At 53.0% G+C, this 24,409-nt stretch overlaps 2 protein-coding genes across 3 annotated transcripts in view; one reads left to right on the top strand and one right to left on the bottom strand.

Moving 5' to 3' along the window:
* TXNDC5 (thioredoxin domain containing 5) overlaps nt 1-10,188 on the top strand; it is a 29,537-nt gene extending 19,349 nt beyond the window's left edge. For both annotated transcript variants that reach the window (XM_059937881.1, XM_059937882.1), the window contains exons 5-10: nt 513-628; nt 2,007-2,093; nt 2,672-2,815; nt 5,702-5,784; nt 7,304-7,433; nt 8,524-10,188. In XM_059937881.1, the coding sequence (XP_059793864.1) occupies nt 513-628; nt 2,007-2,093; nt 2,672-2,815; nt 5,702-5,784; nt 7,304-7,433; nt 8,524-8,646 (683 nt within the window). In that variant the 3' untranslated portion in view covers nt 8,647-10,188. The remainder of the gene's footprint in view (nt 1-512; nt 629-2,006; nt 2,094-2,671; nt 2,816-5,701; nt 5,785-7,303; nt 7,434-8,523) is intronic.
* Nucleotides 9,991-24,409, bottom strand: part of BMP6 (bone morphogenetic protein 6) — a 146,346-nt gene continuing 131,927 nt past the window's right edge. The window contains exons 3-7 of the mRNA XM_059937880.1: nt 20,776-20,924; nt 20,102-20,299; nt 12,614-12,690; nt 11,659-11,769; nt 9,991-11,567 (exon numbers count right to left, since the gene is read on the bottom strand). Of these exons, the coding sequence (XP_059793863.1) occupies nt 11,418-11,567; nt 11,659-11,769; nt 12,614-12,690; nt 20,102-20,299; nt 20,776-20,924 (685 nt within the window). The 3' untranslated portion in view covers nt 9,991-11,417. The remainder of the gene's footprint in view (nt 11,568-11,658; nt 11,770-12,613; nt 12,691-20,101; nt 20,300-20,775; nt 20,925-24,409) is intronic.

Below are 24,409 nucleotides of genomic sequence, written 5' to 3'. Positions count from 1 at the left end.
AGGGACTTTATCACTTTCTGTTTGATGTTTTGGGGGGTGTGAGCAAGACTGCATAGCTGGGAAGTCTGTGATGTCAGCGGCCTCGTCCGTCACCACCTAGAGCCGTAACTCACGAGGGATGCAAAGCCTGCTGCTGTGATCCAAGCATCCCTTCTTCATTTTTACAGCAGAAGAGACGCTTGCCCTCATTTATCACTTGGTTGTCCGGCGGTGCAGTTCGCGTGGGAAAGACAGGCTAAGTGCCTGATTCTTTCCCTTTATTGCCCGTTTTCCAAATAATGAGTTGGGTCCCTATTGTCCTCCAAAGATGACAGATTAGTTTTTAAGGATCGTTACGAACTCATGGATAGAGACATATTTGATGGGGAGTCACTTTTTACCAGTTCAAGGGTTCATCCTGAACTGAGCTTTGCAGGAGGACAAAGGCGAGATGCTTCCATTCACGCTCTAGTTGGGTGGATGTAAATCACACTCCCTCTCCCTTCCCCTGCCTTCCTCCCCCGCCCCCGAAGGAGACCACTTTATCAAGTTCTTCGCCCCGTGGTGTGGCCACTGCAAAGCTCTGGCTCCGACCTGGGAGCAGCTGGCTCTGGGCCTTGAACATTCCGAAGCGGTCAAGATTGGCGAGGTAAGTGAAAGCCCTTATGAAACCGGAAATAGACCGCCTTTGGCTGGATTAATTAGCTGAGTAGCCCATTATTCATTCTGTGCACAAAGTCGCAAACTTGATTTATTAATTCCATTTAGCGTGCCACTTGATAATTCATTTCACCTTCACAGATGGCAGCCTGGTTTCGAGCGTGCTGGCTTTTCCACAGTCTAGAGATAAATTATGGCTTTGGCTCCTTTGTTTATTTTGAAGCAATGGCCAATTCTGAATTGGCAGCCCCAGAGCCCTTTCTGCAAAGATATGGGGCAGAGCCTTAGAGAACGTTCACTGGACGTACTTGGAGACCATCCACATTCGAAATCACCCAAGAGCTCTTTCCTAAAAGGACCTTCGGCTCTGCGCTCACGCCCTGTGTGCAGCCTGCGTGCACGAGACCCGCCCGTGGGGAGCCCTGGCCTGCCCTGCTGCCTGGAGTTCTCTCCCGCTTCACGTAGGGAAGCCAGAAGTGACGCCTGACAACTGGGTTTTCGGGAAATATCTAGAGCAGCTTCTGGGCCTTCAAGCACTTTTAATCTGCCCATCCCCCAGCGCCTACCAGACACCCTGCCTGAATTGCTTTTATAAAAAGCTCATTTTCTACTCTGCCGGGGGCTGATTTGTATACAGAAGTAATGCTGCGTGTTCAGGAACTGTAGTTAGTGAGATGATGTGCCCAGCACAGTGAGATAGCCAAAAGCATAAACGTGGGATTCGGACAGACCTGGCCGGCCACCCTCGAGCAGCTTCTCCACACCTCAGTCTCCCCCTTTGCAAAGCCAAGACGAGCTCTAACTGTGGGGCGGTCGTGAGGGTGACGGTAAAATGCTGAGCGTGACGCTGGGCACAGAGCAGATGCCTAGGAAATTGTAATGGTTGTTAAATGAATTTTTCACTGTTGTGTGTTAAACACTTAATTTGACATCTTTTCAGTTTTATCTTTATTATATTCCAAATACTCGTACTTAAAACTCCTGAACCTGAGAATACGTTTCTGAGCTAGCTTTGTGACTGGCGTGGGTCTCTGTCCACGACAGCTGGCCGGCCCCTTCTCCAGCTGTCAGGCTACGCTCCCTTTCTCCATCTGCTAACCTACTCAGGGTAAACTACTGCTCCCCCAAAACTGGCATTTTTGAGTGAAAAGAAATCATGTCTCTAAAGTAAATCCCATCACTCTGCTCCCTAAGCTCAGGTGTATTTGGGGTAAAGTCTCTCCAAAAGCTGCAACTTGCTGGCGGAGATGCTACAGATGGGGAGTTTTAGAAATTTTCTTTCTTTGAAAAAGTACTGAGTGTCCAAGAGCCCATTTACCAGGAAGGCTCACGGAGAAACTGACTGGCCGCGTGATCTCTGTTTCTAGGTTGATTGCACACAGCACTATGAACTCTGTTCAGGAAACCAGGTCCGAGGTTATCCTGCTCTCCTCTGGTTCCGAGATGGCAAAAAGGTACGTCTTCAGGTCTAAGTGTTGAGACAAGATGTGTGTCTTAACCACGGCTGAGTGGTTTAACAGGGGTGGCGCGTTGCCAGCACAGATTGTTTGGGCACTGGTTTAAAGGAATACGCATCACGGAGCGAGAATGTCTTTCTCTTTGTTGGTAAGGCCTGGGTGGTTGAAAGAAACCATCAGGCATCATGCACTCCCGAAGCATCTCAGCTGGCTCAGGTTAACTCTAGAATAAGCCGAATCGACGGTCCTAGGGTAACTGCTCTGATTACAACCTTTGAGAGGGGTCAGCGCTTGCTCTTGGTAAGGCTTTTACGCCGGCTTCGTCCCTGGCCGATGGGCAGCGCCCAGACTTTGGAAACCCTTAGCTCTGCAGAAGGAATGCGCTGTAAAGTTCTTTGCCCAGAGCCAGACTGCGGTTGATCACCTATGCTTTGCCTTCTCATTTGAGCAGCAGACACCCCAGAGCCGGGACACCCAGACAGAGACGTCCGATGGGGGTGGGTCGTGCGTGGGCAGGTGGAGGGTCGGGGATTCACAGCCCTGACGTGTCTCCGTGTGGCCCGTGTCCCGGACAGGTTGATCAGTACAAGGGGAAGCGGGATCTGGAGTCGCTGAGGGAGTACGTGGCATCGCAGCTGCAGAGCACGGAGCGGGGTGCCCCGGAGCCCATCCAGCCCTCGGAGGCCCCCGTGCTGGCCGCCGAGCCCGCGGCCGACCAGGTGGGTGCACGGTCAGCTCCCGCCTCCCAGCGACGGCGCGGGCACAGCACGCGGTCATTCACGGGGCGGGGCTGGGGTCCACTTGCCAACACAGCGTTTCCTTGAACTCCTTTTACATGCTTGTTAGGGGGTCAGCGTAGACAGAACTTCCCTTTAAAGAACCTGGAGTGGGTGTGAGACAAAGGATCCTGCGAGCATTTGGTGTCAACGTTTCTGGACAGTTCTTCCCTTTGATTCAGCACTCACTAACTTGAAGGTATTTGCTGTGAAAGCTGGGCTGTTGCCTCTTGGGCCCGTTCTGTTCGTGTCCATAACTTGCTGCAGTCAAGGTGGTAAAGGCCCCTGAGAGAGCTGCGGCAGAAAGGCTCTGCACGTTGGAATGTCAGAGGCAAATCACTGTAGGATATTTCATTCGTCCAGACGATCGCTGACTTATCGAGGTGTCCTCTTCATATATTCAGAGAGTGTAAGGTTCCACGTTCGTTGGTTCTGCGTTTATCAAGCCCTTGTCGCGTTCCAGCCACTGTCCTAGGCCGCCAGGACACAAAGCGAATAAGGTCGTTTTCTGCTTGTGAAGAGTGGGGGGTGGGAGGGGGAGACACGCGAAGATGTCGGCGCTGCGACGCGGGCGGGGCGGGGAGGCAGGGAGCGCCACCAGACGGGTGAGGGTGAGCCGGTGTCCGCCGGAGAGCCGTGGGGAAGGCCGCCTGCTGGCGGGAGTGAAGAGGGTGCGAGGAGGCCGAGGGCACCGTGCGGGACGCGGGGGGAGCCGGCAGCTGGCCTCCGGGGGGCCTCGTCCGCCAGCCGGGGCTCTCAGGTCTGCGGGGAGCCAGTGGAGGGCTTGGAGCCGATGTGGACTTTAAGGAAGCCGGCTGGCCGCGGCCTGTGTGGACGAGACAGAAACCGCTGTATCTGGAGAGGAAGGAGGCGGGGACGGCGGGCAGGGGTTCCAGCTCCCCCTGCGCAGTCGGGATCGGGGAGGGGAGGGAGAGACGGGCTGGAGGCGCGTCCCAGGCGTGAGATGAGGGCCGGGTTGGGAGGGAGGGGGTGGGTCCATTTTCAAGGTGTTGGTTCCAGGGCTGTGGCGGTCTGCAGGTGGCGACAGGTGAGAGTCCGGAGCTGAAGCCGGATGCCTGTGCCTCCACTCCCGTGGGTAGAAACCGATGCCGAAGCCGTGGGTGAAGATGAGATGATTCGGGGGAGTCAAAATAGTGTTTTCCCAGGAAACCAGTGCTCGGATTTCCTAGCTGAGAACCATAAGGCCTGTTTGTCAATTTATTTCCAAAGCCGAATCCTTGTGTTGACGCTTCAGTTCACACAACTACACTCCACGGCACATCAGGCTCTTACCCGGGACAGCGGGCAGGGCGGCCCTGGTCCTGGGGAGGACGCCTCCCCGGTGACTGTCCAGCCCCAGCCTTTACAGGAGCGATCGCGACTCGCTGGGGCCGTCACGCCCAGGGCCCGGGCATCAGGCTTGGAAAAACCAGCAGCCGCCTACCCCATCCTCCCAGCGTGGGGCTCTGATGGGCCTCCGCCCCCAGGCCCAGCCCCTAGTGGGACTCTTGTAGGTTGGGGACTGCGTGGGTGTTAGTTAAAAGTTGAAGTTTGGGTTTAAGAAGTAAACAAACGATTTCGTAGTTAAGGGACCACGTGTCAAGGGAGCGTGTGTCATGGTGGTTATAAAGGTCACCCCACATCGAGTATAATTATATACTGTGGATGTTTTTGTCAAACCCAGAAGGGTTTCTATTTATAATAAGGTTTTCCACCGCTAAGTGGGTCTCTCAGTGAGCGTGGTGTCGTGTTTCTGGACATAAAGACGGCAGCGTCTGGATGGCCCCCTCAGCCCCCCTGCGTCCTGGTCACAGGCACATGGTACCTGGTGCTGGACTCGAGTGGGGCAGCCCTGGTACACTTTGCCACGTGACACATCATCCATATTCTTTTTTTTTTTTTTTTTTAATTTGTTTATTTGGCTGCATCGGGTCTTCGTTGAGGCACGCAGGATCTTCCCTTACGGCGTGCGGGCTCGGTGGTTGTGTCGCGCGGGCTCTGGAGCGTGTGGCCTCAGTTGCCCCGCAGCGTGTGGGATCTTAGTTCCCCGCCCAGGGCTCGAACCCACGTTCCGCTGCATTGGAAGGCGGATTCTTAACCACTGGACCACCAGGAAAGTCCCCATCACCCATACTCTCACGAGAGGATCACAGACCCGTTTATGGAGAAACACAGACGTAATTCTGTGAAGAGCCTTCAAGATAGAATCGCTTTAGAGCAGACTGTCCTGTGGCACCTTTGCCCTGAATTCTCCAACCTGAGTTCAGATGAGCAGTTTTCACATTTACTTTGAATTTAAAAATGGAAAGCAGCCTGTTATCTGTAAAGCACATATTGCCTATGCTTGTGTGACTAAGGTCCTTCTATCACGTAGAGAAGATAATTATGAATCTGTAGGATGAGAGCGATAGAGTTGATGGGGAAAGCAGTGTGTACAGACTTTAGGGAGGCCGGTCAGCTTGGACTTTGGTCAGTGGCTGAGGCTCCAAGCCCGGGAGGCGCACGCTTGGGCCCTGCCCACCCAGAGCCCTGGACACAGTGGCTGCACCTGAACCTGCCTGGGCTGGCTGGGGGCAGAACGCTGGACGTGTCCTGTCCCCTCCACGCAGCGTCTCCTGGGCTCAGGACCGTGGGACCGGTGATGATGAGTCACTGCCCTTTTGCGGAGCTTGTGAAAAGTGAGTTGTGTAGGTATTTGTGTGTGGCCTCGGAGCACACATCACAACAGCATTTTAAAAGATGACGGACTTGTATTTCTGCGATCCCAAAGCATGACCCCCGCTCTGCTCTACGTGGTGTATTTGAATTGTGGCTTTTCCCTCCCCCAAGGGCACTGTGTTGGCATTGACGGAAAAGAACTTCGATGATACCATCGCAGAAGGCATAACCTTCGTCAAGTTTTATGCCCCATGGTAAGTGGCTGTTGAATTAGAAACTTTGTCCTCGTGCACTTGAGTCACATCCTATTTTTCAGCTCATAGGCCAACCCTCTGGACTCAGTGTTGGGCAGATACTGCATTTACATGTAGTTATGCTATAGGGAAAAAGGAAATGTTATCGTCATATATGTTAAAGTTTGGTGGTATTCATAAAGTTATAGAGAATGAGGTTAACTTAAAGTTCAGTCTGCTCTGGAGAAAACAAAAATTGGAGACTTATTATCGTGGCCACATAACACTGAAGTTTTGTGGTCTCTGGGCACTTTTCCAAATAGATGGCTTCTGGGGTTAAAAACACCGTGAACATCATGAGGTATTAATAGCTTTGCCCCTCAGTCTCTCTGGATGTTGTAGAGAAATCGAGTAGCGCTCAGCTTTCCATCAGAGCCATGCCGTGTGTCAGTCACCCGACCTTCCTGGCCCATGGCCCTCGGGGACCAGAGCAGAGATGGGCTGCTCGGAGCCCGAGACCACGGGAGCCGGGATCGGTGGGAAGACGATAGGTTCCAGGATGTGGCGTGAACCACTGCGGCTTTGGATGCCCTTTAAGTCCTTTGAACCCAGTTTCCTCAGCTGTACAACGGGGAGAACGCTTTGTCTTGAAACAGCCCATTTGGAAAAATAGTGCTGAGGAGAGAGAGATCCTGTTTCAGAACACACACACACACACACACACGCACGCACACACACACACGCCATTTTCGCTCCTCACTTTGTTTCATTCTGCGTATTCATGAGATACAGTAACAGCAGAGATGGAAAGTTAACGAGTGACCTGTAGGACTTGCGCTGGTTTGATTCTTAAAGAGTAGCATCACTAGTAAATGATGCCTTTAAAACTATCATGTATTTTCCATTTTTTAAAAAAAACCTAAAGCTGTCTAGATCACGTACAAGGACAGAAGAGCCCCTTTCACTGAAGGGGAGCAGGTCATAGAGGGGAAGATGGTCAGGAAGGGGGTGTAGTAACAGGTGGAAGGACAGTTTGAACAAAACTTAGTGGCCTCAGTGCTCACACCACATCCCGGAAGCTTCAGGGAAGCTTTGAAGTTCTTTTGAACATTTAAGACCATAAGAAATATAATCTGTTTTTGGCATTCAGGTGATTTTTAAAAAAGTGTTTGGCGTCTTCTGTTTTGTTTCCTGCCCGTCTCCTCCTGCTCACGGTGCACGCATAAACCAGGGAGCCCCCAGTTTACCGTATCGTAGAGATGGTTTCAAAGCTGAAGCTGTTTTCAGACCATCTTGTTGCTATCAGTCAGGTTATCGGAAAGTCTGCTCTGGCTTGGGTTTGAATTCCGTGTTTGGGATGGGAGAGGAGGGGCAGGTGCAGGAGGGGGGAAGGTCAGCGCACCCCGCGGGAGAACCTGCCGGTTTATAAACTTCTAGGCAGCTGTCGGCTGCTTCCTACAGAAGAAACAGGCTGGGCAGTGAAATGCAGGCGGGTGAACTTGACGGGACCTCAACAAAGCTGTCGCTCTTCTGTCCCCAGGTGCGGGCATTGTAAGAACCTGGCTCCTACCTGGGAGGAACTCTCTAAAAAGGAATTCCCTGGCTTGGCGGAGGTCAAGATCGCCGAGTTGGACTGCACTGCAGAACGGAACATCTGCAGCAAGTACTCGGTGGGTCCACATGGATGGAAACTCATGGGGACAGAATTGGGGGCGGATCCCAAGTGGAGCTGTAATTTGGTATTGTGAACTCAACCAAGATAACTCATCCTCTCGACAAAGAGTTTTTTGTGTCCTTTGGGGATTTTTTTTTTTTCCCATTTGAGAGGCAAAAGAGCTGCTCTCTCGAAAGGCTGTCGTCTGTGTCTTCTGTGAGCGCACACAGTTCAGAGGGGGTTTTCAGGCCTTGCTACCTGGGCGAAAGGCTGGCAGTGCCTGAGACTCTGAGCTTGAGGGCAGGGCGCCACCTGCGTGGCCATTCTCCTTGGCTGAACACTCAGCTGGCTTGTAGCCTTCATCGCACACACAGACACAAGGCAGCGCTCAGTGCAGGAGGTATTTGATCCTACACTTCCCCGAGAGGGCCACACCAATGGGCCAGGCTTGGGGCTTGGGTTCTTTATGTAACTGTTGCCTTCTTTCCAAGCTATTAGCACCATCGAATAGCCTAGAAGATTTGCAATTTATATTTTTCCATTTGTGGTGTTTTTCTTAAAACATTTTTGAGGCCTCTGGAGTTTATCAGAATAGATGTATGTAGCACAGACGTCATCTACTTATTAGAAGATCCCAGTCATTTTTTTAAATTTTTTTTTTTTTTGGGTGCTTTAAAAATTTTTAAGGAGAAAAGAGGTGTGCTGTAGCTGACAAGTGTGTGTCCTTGAGGCTCTTGCTGCTACTCAGCACGGACCCCAGAGCGCCCTGGTGTCGCCAGGGAGCTTGTCGGAAATGCAGCCTCAGGCCCCCTCCGTCCACACCAGCTCCCCAGGCGACCATATGCGCGTGAAAGGCTGAGACTCCACTTTAGGGTGAAGTCACTCCTTGATGCTAATCTTGAAAGTAGGTTTGGGTTGGAAAGTGAATAAAGAGCCCCAAGGCTCTGCTTTCTGAACTCTTAGGTACTTTACTTTTTTGATGGTCTGTACGTTCTGAAAATTTAACTATAGACTTCCCTGGACACAACTCTAGGATCTTTTCTGATTTTATTTAAGAAGCACTTTGGGCTGGTTTTCAAATTTTTGTCTTCGTTTTTTTTTTAAAGGTACGAGGTTATCCCACATTGCTGCTTTTCCGCGGAGGGAAAAAAGTCAGCGAGCACAGCGGGGGCCGAGACCTGGACTCCTTGCACCACTTTGTCCTGCGCCAGGCGAAGGATGAACTGTGAGCTCGGCTGGAAGCGTCTCCGGCCTGGCCCTGGGCGGGAGCTCAGTCCTGCGGCCGCTGCCCGGTCCCTTGCGGTGGTGACTCACAGCCCCGAACGTACTAAACTTGCGCTAGCTTCTCCATGTGTGTGTTTTTTAAGCCAACACACTCCACAGATTCTTTCTTAAATTTCTCTAAGTAAATGTGTACCTCATGATCCCTTTGCAAACTAAATATTTTCAGTGGCAAGCTACCATCCATCCCCTTTAACCTTCTCTCGGTGAAATCTAAATGGTTTCCTTTGAGACTAAAATAGAGTCAAGGAAATTCCAATTGCCAGACTGTTTTTGGCTTTGCAGTAATTTTGGTGAAAGCATCATCCGATGCATAGTTTTCGAACCATCCGCGCACAAGTTCTGGAAAGGTGGCCTTGCCTTGTGGCGGTATTGCGTTGCTCTGATCTGAAGGTCCCAGCTGACTTGTTAATAACGTGGTTGGTCCGTAGCTTGGAGCAGATTTAAAACACAAAACCCCGTCGCCTCTGGAAGAGCCACTTTCCCAGCCCCTCCTGGATCTTCTGTCTCTGTTGATACCTCCCTCACGGAGAGTGGTGCGCCAGGGTGAAAACAGTGGTACTCCTGACGCGTGCCTGAGTAGATAATGCTGATGCCATAGTCGTGTGTGTGTTGATACTTGACCAATTGCTTATTACTGTTCAAGGGATACTTCTGTCCCTCCTGAGTGAGAGATGTCATTAGTTAACATGAAGCCAGAGTCCACGTGAACTTTAAGATTTGATGTCTCATGTGGAAAGTTCCACAAGGCTTGTCCCGACTATTCTGTTAACTCCTAGGAAGATTCTGGTTGGCTTGGCCACCTGGGGCAGGAGGACTAGATGAGCTTTCCCAGGTCTGGGTAGCCCTGCAGCCCCACGATGGAGCCCTAACCAGAAGCAGCTTCAGACTCAGCAGTCCTTTTAGAGGCCGTGTCCTGTATTTCGTCTGCCTTCGAGGAGGTCAGTCTTCTACTGTACGAAGAGTGGGATTAACTTGACCTCAAGGTCCAAGAAGGAGGGAGGCAGGGCCGAAGTAGGCCACATCACCGGCGTCCTCATAACTCACGCCGTCCTGGTTAATAAGAAGCATGTTTACCCCCCTCACCCTTGGGAAGCAGCAGCTGTAGGACTAGGCTCCCTTAAGGTATGTACCTGGAGGTTCTTCGCCATCAGTTGCTCCTTGACCCCCACCGCCCATGCTCAGGAGATGTGGCCACTCGGCACAAAGTGCCTGGTGGTTAAGGACCTTAGAAACAAGACCCCCGTCCGCTGTCCACGGCAGACAACAACAGCAGGATGCCGGCCAGCCTCTGCCTTAAAGGAAATCTTTATTAATCATGTATGGTCCACAGATGTTCTTTAAAAAAAACTCCCAACTTTCTAGAGAAGCACAATCCTCATGAGTGGATTCATCTTTGCATCATGAGTCTTGTTTTAAAAGAAAATCAAAGTGGTACAATTTGTTTACACTATGATACTTTCTAAATAAACTCTTTTTAAAAGAAAGAAGTCTGGTCTTTCCTTAAATGTTACAGCAAAACAGATATAAAATAGACAATAAATTATAGTTTATATTTACAAAAAAGCTGTAAGTGCAGTTATAGATCATAAATGTATTATTTAATCAGTTTAGTATGAAATTGGTTTCCTAGTACATGATCGTGAAAAAGACATTTAAAAAATATTCTCAGATTTAATCTGAGTCTTACTTTCTACAGGAGAAAACCGTGATTTCGGTTCCTAAACCGCATACCCATCCTAACCTCTTCCTAAGGCTGGGTGCCCTTCCTCAGCTCACCGCCTTTGCTGGTCTAACCCCGAGATGCGGGACGCTGTCCCGTAAGAGGCAAGGAACCGTTTTACCGACACAGATGAGGGCTGACATTCCTGACGTAAACGTGCTTTTTCAAAGAGCCGTCCCTCAAGGGAAGAGGTGCGGGCGTGTAGCTCGGTTAAAATGATGGCTTTAAAAAGACTTCTCATCCCCGGAGCCTCGCCTCAAAGTGGGATCACTCTAGTCTCTGTTTTTGGTCCTAGCAAAGAAAACAGCAAATGCTGGTGGTGGTGGTGGTGGTGAGGGGGGGCGGGCGGGGGTGGGGGGCGGGGGGCGGTGGAAATGATGTGGTTGAACTGAAATAAGGATATTTTCACGCGGACAAAACGCCCGCACAAACATGTAACAGCACGACTGCGACAAAAGGCACTTGCGGGCCGCCCGGCTCCCTCCCGGGCTGTTGATCCCACCTGAGAAACCGACCTCCCTGGGAGGAGAGCTGAACAGAGACGTTCTTCCCCCATTCCCGTTATCTGCAAAATCTACCTGTGAGCAACTACTGAGCCCGCTGATATCTGAGCCAAGAAGAATTTTACTTTAAGATTATCTTCCCTATTTACTTAATAAAACCACGAAGAGCTTGATCTAAAGCAAAATAATTTGGGTGGGTTTGGGGGGCAGAGGGGAACGTTCAAAGTTAGGTCTCTTCAGTCACCAGACTTCATACTACAGACAGACACTCAAACTCAGCTTCCTAGAGACCGACAACTACTCACGACATTTACTACGTGAGCAGGTTACGGACGAGGTCCTTTAAGATGTCTGTTAGGGCGGAAAGGCAGCAGCCGGCACGAGATGGTGTCGGCGTCTTATCCCGCTTTCTCGGTGCTTCCGGGTGCCTTTTAAGGCAGATGTGATGCAGGAGTCCAAGGCAGTGCGTGTGTCCCCAGCAGCTCGTCCTGAGTCAGTGGCACCCACAAGCTCTGACGACCATGTTCCTGTATTTTTTCAGGATGACGTTGGAGTTGTCATCAAAGTAAAGCACTGAGATGGCATTCAGTTTCGTTGGCGCACAGCACGGTTTGGGGACGTACTCGGGATTCATAAGGTGGACCTGTTCCAAACACAGAAGGAGGGGAGGCGTCGTTAGGAACAATACCTGGTCCGGGCCTACTCCCTAGTCACGCGGAGATGCCGGCGCTCACCAGGGTCTGCACGATGGCATGGTTGGTGGCGTTCATGTGCGCGTTGAGAGGGAAGGAGCATTCTCCATCACAGTAGTTGGCAGCGTAACCCTTGGGTGCAATGATCCAGTCCTTCATTCAAAGCAAAAGGAAGCAACAGAGAGAGTGATGTAGACACACGCCTCGTATCGCCTGTGCCCTCAGGAACCCTGCGAGAAGCTATCGCTCACATGGGGCAGCTAAGGAGACAGACACAGCAGGTCGAGGTCACACTCGAGGGGCAAAGCGAGGCTGCGAACCCGGTCAGTCCCACTCTGGAGCCCTCGCTCCTTCCACAGGCCCACAAGGCCCTGACCTGCTCCTGGCCCGCCCAGGCCTGGAGGCCTGCAGGTGGCCGGCTCCATGAACTTGGACCGAAGGAGCCTCTCCAGGAGCCCGGGTACTCCCTGTCACCGCAATGCCACCTGCACATGGGAACGATCTTCCATCACTGGACACCTAGAATTTGCGTCTTCTCTTATTAACTAGCAGTGGCCCTCAGGAGGGAGGCAAAACATTGGTGCGCTTCTAGTCTGGGTGAGCCGGTATACGGCCCTTGCAGAAGTTAACTATTAGATGCTCTTCCAGCCTTTTGTCAAAGCACAATGAACACTTGTTTAAATGCCCAAAGCAATGCAGGCCCTGTGGACCCTGAGAGAATGAGAGAAGAGCCCTGGGAAAGGGGCTACTGATTTGGAGGAACAGGGAGCCCGGGCACCTGAAAAGGAGCCGGGGGGCTTCATGCACGAGTGGGCGGGCCTTTTGCCCCCCCCCCCCACTCCACGACCCGGGCATCTGGAAGGGCTCCTAAGTGCCTTCACAGGAGGAACCTTCTCGGCCCTCAAGTTCAAGGTCTTTGATGATGGCTGCCGCCTCTAAGATGAGAAGAGACTGCTGAGAAAGGGCCCTCGTCCCCCTTGCTGTCCAGAGCACTCACCTGCCACCCCAGGTCTTGGAAGCTCACGTAGAGCTCGTGCTTCCTGCAGGCTGTTTTCAGTTCGCTGCTGTTGTAATCTGTTGGAGATCAGAAGATGCCACAGTTAACTCATTCGTCCTTCATTTACAAACTTACCCGGGCCGTTAACCATGGGCCAGCCGTGCACGGGGCCCCCCGCTAGACACAGCGGGGGCGCCCACAGCTCTGCAGGCTCCCAGCTGCTCGGGTGTCTGACCTACTCCGTCTCGTCCACTCCGGGGTCACTGCCGGGCACGGTGGCACACCACACGTCATTACTGACCTGAACGGGCGCCTTTCAAGCCACAGATGTTTCTCATGATCCCCCGTTGGACCAAGACGCCCCAGACACCCCGGGGCCCTGACTTGGAGGACATCGTATTCACAGGCAAGACACACCAGGCAGGTTCCGCGCGCTTTCTAAACACGGACTGTCCTGAAGCTGCGCAGGGGCTGGGAGGACGGCTGCTGGGCCAGGAGAGCCTCCCGAAGGGGGCGCCCTGGAGCCAGGCCTGCCGGGAGGCCGGGAGCGGGACGGGGCGGGAGCGCCACGTCTGCCGAAGTGCACGCACCTGCTCTGTGTGTCAGGACCTGCTAGCCTGGCCTGGCTTCATTAACCGACCGCTGGCAGGAGGACAAGGAGCGCCCTGACTCATCTAGGCCAGACGGGGCGGCTTCTGCGTGGCATGCCCTCTGCGAGGTGCCACGGGAAACACGAGGATTCGTCAGGCAAGGCTTCTGGCCTCCAGCGACTCAGGGAGTGGACGGGGTGCCACGAGACGTGCAGGGCTCACGCCAGTACAAAACAGAATCTGAACGCCGTGCGCAGGGGCCGGAGAGAAACCCCACCGGGAGTTCAGACAAGGGACAGTTAAAGAGGGAGAGAGAGAGGAAGAGAGAGCAGTTCTGGTGGAATGAAGTTAAGGACATGTGAAGAGCTACCCAAACCATGGAATTTCCTGTGTGATAATCCAGCTCCTAGTGGGTCCCCGGAGAGCTCAGGATGGGGCTGCTCCCCAAAAGGACCACCACGTGATGAGAGGCGGGAACGCGGGCCAGCCTGACCCCCAGGGGAGGGAGGAGGACTGGAGACGGGGTTCAAGTCGTGAGCCCCACGTGACAGCTCTGGACACGGGGCTCGGGGGAGCCTGGGGGTGGGTGAGCGCGACCGTGCGCGGGCAGAGCGACCCGCCGGATCCCCGGGGGGAGGGCTGTTCCTCCTCTGCGTCCTTTCTATCCACCTGGAGTCATAACTGGAGCACTTTCCTGAGTCCTCTGAGTTGCTCCAGTGAATCATCAGACCCGGGAGGGGGCGTTGCGGGAACCCCTGAATCTCACTGAGTGGGACAGAACCGCAGGTGGCATCCGCAGGGGGCCGAGCCCTTGACCTGCTGGCATCTGTGCTCCCCCCAGGCCGTGAGGGTCAGGACGGAACTGGACTGTAGGATCCCCCGTTGGCGTCGGGACGCAGGCAGGGACAGTTGCTCTTTCTGCCAGATGGAACCGAGAGGGCGTGGGGAAGGGCCGCGGCCAACAGCGCGCTCTGGCCAACCCCCCGCGGTCTCCGCAGTCTGGCCCTTGCTTCCCTTGGGCAGGAGAGATTCTCAGGAGAGCGGGGCCGGGATGAGAAGGGCAGGGGCCCCATCACGCCGCAGGCGGGGCCGGGCAGCCACGAGGGAGGCGGCTGCACCCGAATCCCTGCGGCCCCAGCTTGGCCCAAGTCCCAGGGGTCCGGGCAGCCGGCCTGCTGTCCTTTCCAGCCCCAAGAGAGGAGGAGAGAGGAACAGAGGGGAGGCTGGAGAGGGGAAGAAGCAGTAAAGAGACAGAGTCAGGGCGGCCTAAGAAACCAGGGGGCAGGGGAGGAGCGGGAGGGCTTCTGCAGACGGGCCGCCCGGGCCGTGTGGGGCTGACCACCTCCCTTGCCCCAGGCCACACCAGCTGCAGGCCCCATGCTCGGCCAGGAAAACACGAGAACAGCAGGAGCACAGCGCATGCTGTCCGCACAGCCCGGCTTTTCTGAGCTCAGGCTGCAGACTCTTCCCAGAGGAAGCTTGTTTTTTAGAGGGAACAGTTCGCTGCTCTCATTTCCCTTCCCTCCTAGAATGACAAGGGCAAGGACAAAGAGCAGCTGTTAAAATGGCACCCCTGTCTGCACCGGTCTGGCCGCCCCCCCCCCCCAGTCTCCGGCCCGATCCGCCCAGCTTATCCCAAAGGAATCTCCGGCTCCCACGTACCCCACAGAATCAACGGGGCCTTAAGAACCTGCTGGAGGAAGCCCAGCTCCTGTGCCACTGACACTGCGGCACCCCGGGACCACACTGGGATTTTGATTTCTGGTGTCAATAATCTCGTAAAGTGTTGGGCGGGGGGCAGGAGTGGGGGGGCAGCTTGCTTTTCAGAGGCTCAATTTTGTTTACAACCAGATGGTTAGCATGAGAGGCAACAGTGAAGTCCTGTTCTTTTGTGGCTGCAGGATTTCAAGGTCTTATACAGCTCCATTTAATCGGAGCGGGGCTTTGATCTCAGCCTTGGTCTTGATTTTAAAAGAATACGGAGCTAAGTATCTTGAAAACAGACAGAGGCTTCCCCTTAAAGACTGAGCCCTGAGACTCCCTGCTTCATGCACCTCTGTCCCTTCCTAGAGGGACCCTGGCCCCCAGTGCCCTCTTGGGAGTTGGTAGTAGTTGGTGAATTATTCGGGCATCTTGCGGCACCTGTTCACGCCTCTTTATTATTCAGCATTACCGGCTATTAGCACATTCATTAGGGGTGAACCTAGGGATGGAGCAGAAGGTCAGGTTCTAGTTGGCTTCACTCCTTGATAACTTTTATCCTATCCTAAAGTGGCGTAATGGCAGACAAGAGTCAAGTATTATAAATGTGGAATTTGGAACAATTCTAACTTTCCAATCACTCGTGCTATGCCTGTCCTCCACAGCTGTGGAGAATTAAGTTCTGGTTTCATTTAGAAAGCCCTGGACGAGCCTCTACCTCTTGACCGAGACATCTGGGAGCCAAGCTTCAGGCCCTAAAATTTGAATTTAAGATCAAAATGGCAAATTAAAATTCGCAACGCCTTTGAAGAACTATAAACGGCTAAGTCACAGCCCTGACCCATGTCCATTCTTCCCAAGCATTGGGTGTCCATGGTGGATGAGCCCTCTCATCTTTGGCATGTCAACCCATGGAGGCAAGTGCCGAGCCAGAGGGGACACCTGCCAGGAACTAAAAGGCCAAGCAAACATTGCTCTGGGAGAATGAGACCCCCTAGTCTGTGCACTGAAATTCCCTGAAATCTACAGCAAAACATGTCATAGTCATAATAAAGTACCCACATCACTGCTTTGCAAGTGATGAGCTCTGGTTACCTTTCCTATGCTGGAAGCATACTGAATGGTCCCAACTGCAAAGTTCAAGGGATAGAAGATATGAACCAGCAACGAGAAGGTCAACAGTGTATTTACATGTACCAGAGCCACCTTTTCTCCCAGGACCCTTAAGGATACATGTTTGGGGACTTACCTGGTGGCGCAGAGGTTAAGATGCAGGGGATATGGGTTCAGTCCCTGGTCCGGGAAGATCCCACATGCCACGGAGCAACTAAGCCCGTGCGCCACAACTACTGAGCCTGCGCTCTAGAGCCCGCAAGCCACAACTACTGAGCCAGCTCGCCTAGAGCCCGTGCTCCGCAACAAGAGAAGCCACGGCAATGAGAAGCCCACGCGCCGCAACAAAGAGTAGCCCCTGCTCGCCGCAACTAAAGAAAGCCCGTGGGCAGCAACAAAGACCCAACATAGCCAAAAATAACAAACAAATAAATAAATAAATAAAATTTTTAAAAAAAGGATACGTGTTTGGGTGGGTTGGAAAGAGACAGAAGGAGAATTTAAGAGATGCTCACAGGTAGCATTTGAATCGATGAAGAGCTCATTCCAAAGAAGAGAGAGGGTCTTGAGAAGTTGCTGGTTCAGAGACAGTCGGCGGGGCTGAGTGACGGCAACATGAACATCAAGGATGAAGGAGGCCCAAAGGTCAGCTAATCCAATTTGACATGAATTGTTCAAAGTGGCAGAAAATGTTTCAAAACTATTCATCTGCCAAAACAAAGAGCAATTCTCAGTCACGGTGTTGGCAGCCAGCTGGTGGACATGGCAGAAAACCTCAGACTCACCAGCTGAATTGAAATCACATTCACTACCCCACACCCCAAAGATGTCTTGGAAAATGAGTTAGAACAGAATCTAGAATCACCACATGGAACCATCCCTCAAGGCCATTTGTCACAACCCTTGTAATGGGTCGGTCAGGTGGTGTCAGTCCCCCAGGAGACAAAATCATGGACGCTGAGAGAAAGATACTATGAAAGAGGGTGAATGGCAGCAGGTAGAATGAGACCACCCAGTGAGCTCGGGGAGCCGTGGATGGGGGGCCACAGGAGCAGTGGGCTGCCTGGAGGCCGAAAAGAATGGCCAGAGGCACTAGAATCCCCAGGGGGCTGCACAGCACGGCTTGGACCAGGACCAGCGAAACACGTGTCAAACGACGAACGATATGGTCCAGACAATATCCAAGCCCACTGGAGAAGTGCGACACGGCCAACATCCAACATCCACTCGGAGCAGACAGTGACAGAGAAGCCAGGGCAGGTCAAACCCATCCAGGGAGACTGCGGTCCAAACCCACTGCTTGGTGCATGTGTTTGGGAAGTCCAGCTTGAAGGCCAAGGACAGGTGTGAGAGCAGATTTTGGTGGGCAGGGGGGCAGGGGAAGAGGAGGACGGACTCCTGGCCTTTCCCTCGTTGGGGACGGGTCCCGCCGTCTCCGGCATCGGCAGCTCAGTTCCAAAAATAGCCACATGTCTCCCTGCCATGTTTCACCCTGATGACAGGCAACTGGATGAAAGATGCTAACTTCTTTACCCAGAGGCAGGACGGTCGCTGGTGGGCTGCTGCTGGTGTTCGTTTCAGTGGAGAAGCATGAATTCCCTGGGAGCAGCACACTGTGCAAGACGGGGGTCAGCAGAGGCCAAGCCATCTCTTCCTTCAACCTCCCGGAAGATTTACAAGGGGCAAGTCCCGCCTGGAGTCACACCCGAGACCACAGCTTTTTGTCTCGTTAGCATCTACCTGGTTCACGAAGATGCAGCAACGTCTGGCCCCACCGTAGCCCAGAAAGAAAGCGCAAACCGATGGCCCATTCCCCTGGAGAGCAGGCCATCTTACTGGAAATACCTTCTCCAAGAGCTATCCCCTCTGCACCTCCATTCCCATTAATGGCAAGACTAAGGAAGGAGGAAAGGGCCAAACCGATAAAGCACTTCAGTGAGCCTAACCTGGGCCACTTCTTGGACCAGCTTGAGAGTCTTTGAAGATAGTGGGAGGGAAGGAGGACCCTCCGTAGTAATACTTTCTTGGGGGGTCTGGGCCTTTAAACAGGTGAGGCCAGGCCCATTTGTTATGAACTCTTTGCCTCAGTGCTGCTGAAAGGAACAAAGCATGTTTGAAAGTACGGGGCTGGGGGGTGGGAAGACCAAGAAAAAGCAGATATACTTGCCTCTTCTTACAAGTTAGACCACGCTTTACTATTCATATTTAATTTAAACTCATCAAACTGAAAACAAAATGCTGAAAGGGACTTGGAAGAGAAGAATTCAGTGATACCACGAAAACCCAAATCAGAGATGACATGTTTTCTCTATTAAAAAAGAAATTTGTGTGTGTACTGGTGGGGGAGGGGATGTGGAGTAAATCAAGTGAGATTTTCATTTTAAAAAGCAATCAGCACCTCAAGAGCCGCCTTCAGGCCTGAGGTCCCAGTACCAAACTGGCCACAGTTAATGAATGGATGCCCCTGGCCGGCTGCACCGCCGGGCCCCGAGGACAGCACTGCGATGATTACTGTTCCGCAGGCTTCCCGCCAAGCGAATAAAGGCAAGCAATCATTTCTTCTTCTTCTTTAAACCCCAACCCTGACTGTTTCTAGCGGTAAACACAGGAACACCCATGCTGGGCGAAGCTTCCAAGAAACACCAGGAGGAAAAGCGGCAAAATGTCACATCACACCGGGTGGTACAAGTTCCACAGCCAGGTTACTGGTAACAGAAACCGCGGAGTCAGAGCCCAAAATGAAGACACTGTTTCCCAAAGGAAAACGGGGTGCTTCGGAAAGTTCCAAGAACTCTTGCCGGCCATGGAAGATGACAAGATGACAACAGTCACCTGGAAGAATTAATGCATCTTCCAGAAGTATTTCACAGCCCTTCAGAGGAGCCTAACATACACCCTGAGACCTTCCCATGCTTGGAGGCGCCTCTGAGCCAGAGCAATGCTTCTCATTTAATTCCAGCAAAGCCACCGAGGATCAATCATCCCCACTTAACAGCTGGGTAAACTGACGCTGAAGTGGATTAGGTTTGTCCAAAGTCACAGAGTAGTAATGAGGGAAGCAAGGTCTCCAATTGCAAATCCTACAGCAAATCTTCAACTTCGTGCTTGATTTCTGGGCTATTTAAAGGGAAAGGAAACCCAGAACTTGAAAGCACCAACTTTAGAGTAAGATGCACCTTGGTTTGAATTCAATACTGACTAGCTCTGTGAGCTGGGTGTCAGGAGGGAACGCCTGCCACCCGCCCCCCACCCCGCGTTCTGACGAGCGGACTTCCGTGCCTCTTCCCCAGAAGGCACGGCGTGGGAGGGAGCATTTCGGAAAGACCTCTGACTTGACACAGCTGTTTCCTCTCTCCTGCCCTTTGACCCTGCCTGTTCAGGGCAGGAGGGGGCTGACTCCATCCCGTACCTCCAGGGGGTGAGCACCTGGGCCCAGCCTGGCTGTCTGAAGCTACCACGAGAGAGATGCTCTCTTTCTGAAGCCGAGGTTGCCTTCCTGACCACCACCTCAGGACAGGCTTTCTGAGGATGCCACCAACAGACGAAGCTAGAAAAAGAGAGATTCCTAATATCATCTGAGCCCACGGATCTAACCACGTCTAAAGGTAGAACCCTGAACTTGCCAGTCAAATGCACCAGTGAAATCCATCAGAGAGGGCTGTTGGAGCTGACTGGCCATATCACTGCCAGCCGAGAGCACCGACAAACGCCAGCCCGCCTTGCACGAAAGTACCAAGTTTGTACATCACCGTTTCCCCGGCGTAGCGCAACTAGGAGAAAAGCTAGGCGCTCTAAGGATCGTCACGGGCGTGGAAAGAGGTGGAGAGACCTGACCAAACAAAAAGACGCTCTTCTGCAAAAACAGACTCTGAGGCTGTCTGCAGCCTGAGACAACCTCGGGGTAACGAGCGCGCCCCTCTGACGGCCTAGGGACCGTCTAGGTCATCAGGGGCTGACCAGGACCTGCGGCCTCCGCGCGGGTCCGCAGAAGCCGCGCGGCGTCTGAAACCCTTGGCGGGTCCTGTGTCCTCACGGACGCCCCAGAGCCCACAGGGTCCCGCAAAGACAGGGTCGCCCAACCCACCTGAGGCGCTGGAGGCCCGCGACACGTCCTGGGCCGGGGCGGAGCGGCTGCGGCCCTGCTGTCGCCGGCGGCCGGCGGCCGAGCGGGCGCTGCGCACGCGGACCTCGCTGGCCTTGAAGAAGGCCACCATGAAGGGCTGCTTGTCGTAGGGGCCGTCCCTGCCCACCAGGCCGGCGGCTCGGGGGTTGATGTCGAGCCCTGGAAGGCAAACCAAAGCAGGAGGGTGGCGGGACCCCCGGCTCCCCCCGCGCCGCCGCTCTCGTCCCTGCCCCCCGTTCATCCCGCCTCGTGATCACGTGCCTCCGCCCGGCGAGGCAGCGTCACAGGCAGCAGGCGCCTGGCGCGGGGACCCGGCGGCGCGGGGGGGGCGCCCACTGACCCACTCAGTGTCGGCACTCGGACCCGCTCCCGCCTTCCTCTCCCTCTCAGCGCGCCCCAGCCTCTGCCTGGGCGCTGCCCTCCGTGGGCACTCTCGGACCCCGGACCATCTCACCGTCTCCAGGTCCCTGCCAGGGGGCCTGGGGGGAAGGCCTTGCTCGTGCACAGTGGCTCTGAGGGGCAGGAAGCCAAGCCATCCTGGAGCACGGGGGCCCCCCCGGAAACCACGGCTCTGCCACGCCTGCCACGAAGGAAGCGAAGGCCGACGACCCTCGGCCCGAGCTCGGCCAACTCACCGTCCCGCGTGACCACACTCAGCTGCAGCCCCATGTTGTGCTGCGGGGTCAGGACCCACAGGTTGCTGGTGGCTGTGATGTCAAATTCCAGCCAGCCTTCTTCCGAGGCCCACACGGCGCGGGTGTCCAACAGAAACAGGTCAGAGTCTCTGAAAGAGGGAAAAGGTGGCAGGATGAAGGGCGCAGGGCCCCCAGCTCATCCCCACTCCGTCCTGCCCGGTGTCAGGCGACAGATGCCACCGTCGGATCAGGGACAGCGACCCGCCGTGGCCCCGGCTGGTGTGACATCACACAGGACACACCCGCGACACAGTCTGCTGGGGTGCCACACGGACAGCAGCTGCCTGCTGACATGGGGGGCCCCTCGGTGTCACCAAAAGCCTCACTACAGATGCTCAGGCCACATCTTTTTTAGAATTAAGGTAAATTCAAAATAAATAAACAGTCCTATTGTTGCATGCTTTGCAGCTAATGAACTCTAAAAAGAGAGGCAGGGGAGGGGGCAGTGAGGAAAAGGGTTAAGAAAATATTAAAATCAGGATCAATAAAGGTGAGCATTTACTAAGTTGTACTTTGTTCATTTTTTTAAAAGCTCAGAACCCGACAATCCTCACATGTTAGTTCCTGTGAAAGGAGAAGCCAGGATTCACATCCTATTTCTAAGTAATCATCAGTTCTTTTCTTTTAATTAAGGCCTCCGCATGGCCTACGGTGAGAGCCGCGTCGTTCCCATGTGGACGGTGAGTTTTAAGTCTGTCCCGGCCCCGCTGTGAGCCACGCTGGGGCCCTTTGAGGCAAACTCACCGAGCCCGTTCTTTCCACTGGGCTCCACAGGGACTACTTTTACTTTTTTTTTTTTTTTAACAGTTTCCAACTGATATAACTCTAGTGTGGGAAGACGGGGTGAGGGACCCACATGCCATGACAAGGCAGTGTGAAGGATGCTTGGTGAAGGTCACCGTGGTGTGTCACAAGGACACAGTATGAGCTGACGTCCCAGGGACACTGGCACGAAATGGCCTGGAATTCCCATGACAGGGAAGGGAGAGGTTTTAGCCATGGAAAGAGTCAAATCCCCTGGTGCTGGAAATATTTTGCTGCAAGAGCTTACAGGACAGAAAAATTACTAGAATTCAGTACTAAATTTAAGATGACCATCACAATACTAACAGCGTACATTTATTTATTTATTTTATAAATTTATTTATTTATGTATTTATTTTTGGCTGCATTGGATCTTCGTTGCTACGTGTGGGCTTTCTCTAGTTGGCGGCGAGCAGGGACTACTCTTCGTTGTGGAGTGCAGCCTTCTCGTTGCGGTGGCTTCTCTTGCTGAACACGGGCTCTAGGCGTGCGGACTTCAGTAGTTGTGGCTCACAGGCTCAGCAGTTGTGGCACGTGGGCTCTAGAGCGCAGGCTCAGTAGTTGTGGTGCACGTGCTTAGTTGCTCCGCGGCATGTGGGATCTTCCAGGACCAGGGCTCGAACCCGTGTCCCCTGCATTGGCAGGCGGATTCTTAACCACTGCGCCACCAGGGAAGTCCTAACAGTATACATTTAAATCAGTCATAAAGCGCTTGCATCTACTTTGCTTCAACCATCCTGAAAACTAGGTAGAATATCATTATCCCCATTTTACAGCTGGGGAAACTGAGACTCAGGTGTGAGTTTATGGACACATGACCAGTAAGTGCAAGAACAATCTGGTGAAAAGAAAGTAAGTGGATTCAGAGTTTTCCACAACGACTTTCTGCCTTTTGAGATTATTATGAAAGACAACCTGTGACAAATGAATACAATGTATCTCTAGCCCATCAAATGTCTGGGAGGCCAGTGAAACATCTGAGTTAAAAATGTTAGACTTTTCAGAGGGGAAACAATTTTTCCTGTTTACATGGCTCAGAGTTAGAAGGCAATGCTATTGTCATCTTTTCCAAGTTCCAAGCAGTACGTGTGGCTACACGTCGTTTACTCAGCTGCTGGACAGAGTCTGCAGGGGGCACATCCCCGCCTGCCATCTATAAAGCGCCCCCCCTCCCCACATGTGTCACACCCCCTGCTGAGAAATTAGCCCGCCCCCATCACTGAGGTGACTGTGGGCAGGCAGACAGGGGGTGTTCGTGGAAAACAGCAAGAGGGGATGGCAAGTCCAAAGCTTTGAAGTGAAGATGTAAAAAGACATCAATGCTGTTCTGGAAGGCTGGAGAAGACCTTCATCCAGAAATAACACAGACACCATGAACGGCAATGTGGGAAAAGTCACCCTGGTCCCAAAGGATGCACAAGACATGTTCTTGTCAGAGGGGCGGCTTCTAGAATGAAGACGCGGTGAGAATGTCAGGGCGTGAGGCTGCCCCTGAGGTGAAGGGGGTCCGTGTGGGGTTAGAGCCGAGGGCCACTGGTCACTAAGAGCTTCGATGGGGCAACTGGCACATGTTTTCAGGACTTGTAACAAGGATGCAGAGACATACAGCCCAAGACAGGAGCGTGGCACAGCCGGTAGAAGGAGCTAGAAGGAGCTTCTGTAGTTAAAAATAATTTATGATGGAGGAATGGGGGAGTCTGTTAGCAGAGAAAGTGGGGGGTGGGACAGGAGGCCGTCATCCAAAAATGGGAGAGAGAGGCAGAGAAAAAGGAGAAGAGGAGAAGGGCGTGGCTTAAAGAGGGAAGAGGAAGAATGCATAACCATGACGGGGAAGAAATGAAGTCCACAGGGTGAGTGGGCTTTGGTGGACACGGGAGCCCGAGTTGCTACCCTGACTCTGCTCCGGAGTCACACTGGGGTCCCCAGGCATTGGTGGTGCTTCTGGGCCACCCCTCGCTGACTGTCCAGCGAGGACAACGCCGGTCCTCACGGCTTAGGAGACCCGTGGATCCACACACGCGGGGTCGCAGCTGAGCCTGGAGACGGGAAGAGCTCCAGGGCTCAGGGCACTGAGGGCGAATCAAATTCAGCCACTTAAACCTAGGATGCTCAGGTCCCTTAGAAGGGAAGTGATGGAGAGCATGGGCTTGAAATAGCTGGGCTCAGTGGCAGGAGGAACAGCAAATATTTCCCGTGTGCTTTCACCAAGCGGGGCCTCGAGAAGATCTCCCGCCGCTCCTCGGGAAGCCCGGGGAAGTCAGGTCCTATTACGTGTCTCTTCTAGAGCTGAGGGCATGCAGCCTGGAGAGGGTAAGTGTGTGAAGGCCACACAGGTGTTAAGTGGGGTAACCACAGCTTGAAACCAGAGCTCAGGCTTCAAAAGCAGAGTCAAGAAAAGTATAGGCAGACAAATATCACATGATATCACTTATTTGTTGAATCCTAAAAAATGATAGAAATGAACTTATTTACAAATAAGAGACTCACAGACATAGAGAACAATCATAGTTACTAAAGGGGAAAGGGGGGAGGGATAAATTGGGAATTGAGGATTAACAGATACATACAACTGGATATAAAATAGATAAACAACAAGGACCTACTGTATAGCACAGGGAACTATATTCACCATCTTGTAATAACCTGTCATGGAAAAGAATTTGAAAAAAGTATGTGTGTGTGTGTGTGTGTGTGTGTATGTACACACACAGAACTGAACCACTTTGCCGTACACCTGAAACTAACAAAATATAGTAAATCAACTCTAGTT

Source organism: Balaenoptera ricei, chromosome 11 (genome assembly GCF_028023285.1).
Source record: "Balaenoptera ricei isolate mBalRic1 chromosome 11, mBalRic1.hap2, whole genome shotgun sequence".
NCBI classification, from domain to species: domain Eukaryota; kingdom Metazoa; phylum Chordata; class Mammalia; order Artiodactyla; family Balaenopteridae; genus Balaenoptera; species Balaenoptera ricei.
The sequence above is the reverse complement of the archived record's forward strand: the minus strand, read 5'-3'. Positions and strand labels throughout refer to the sequence as shown.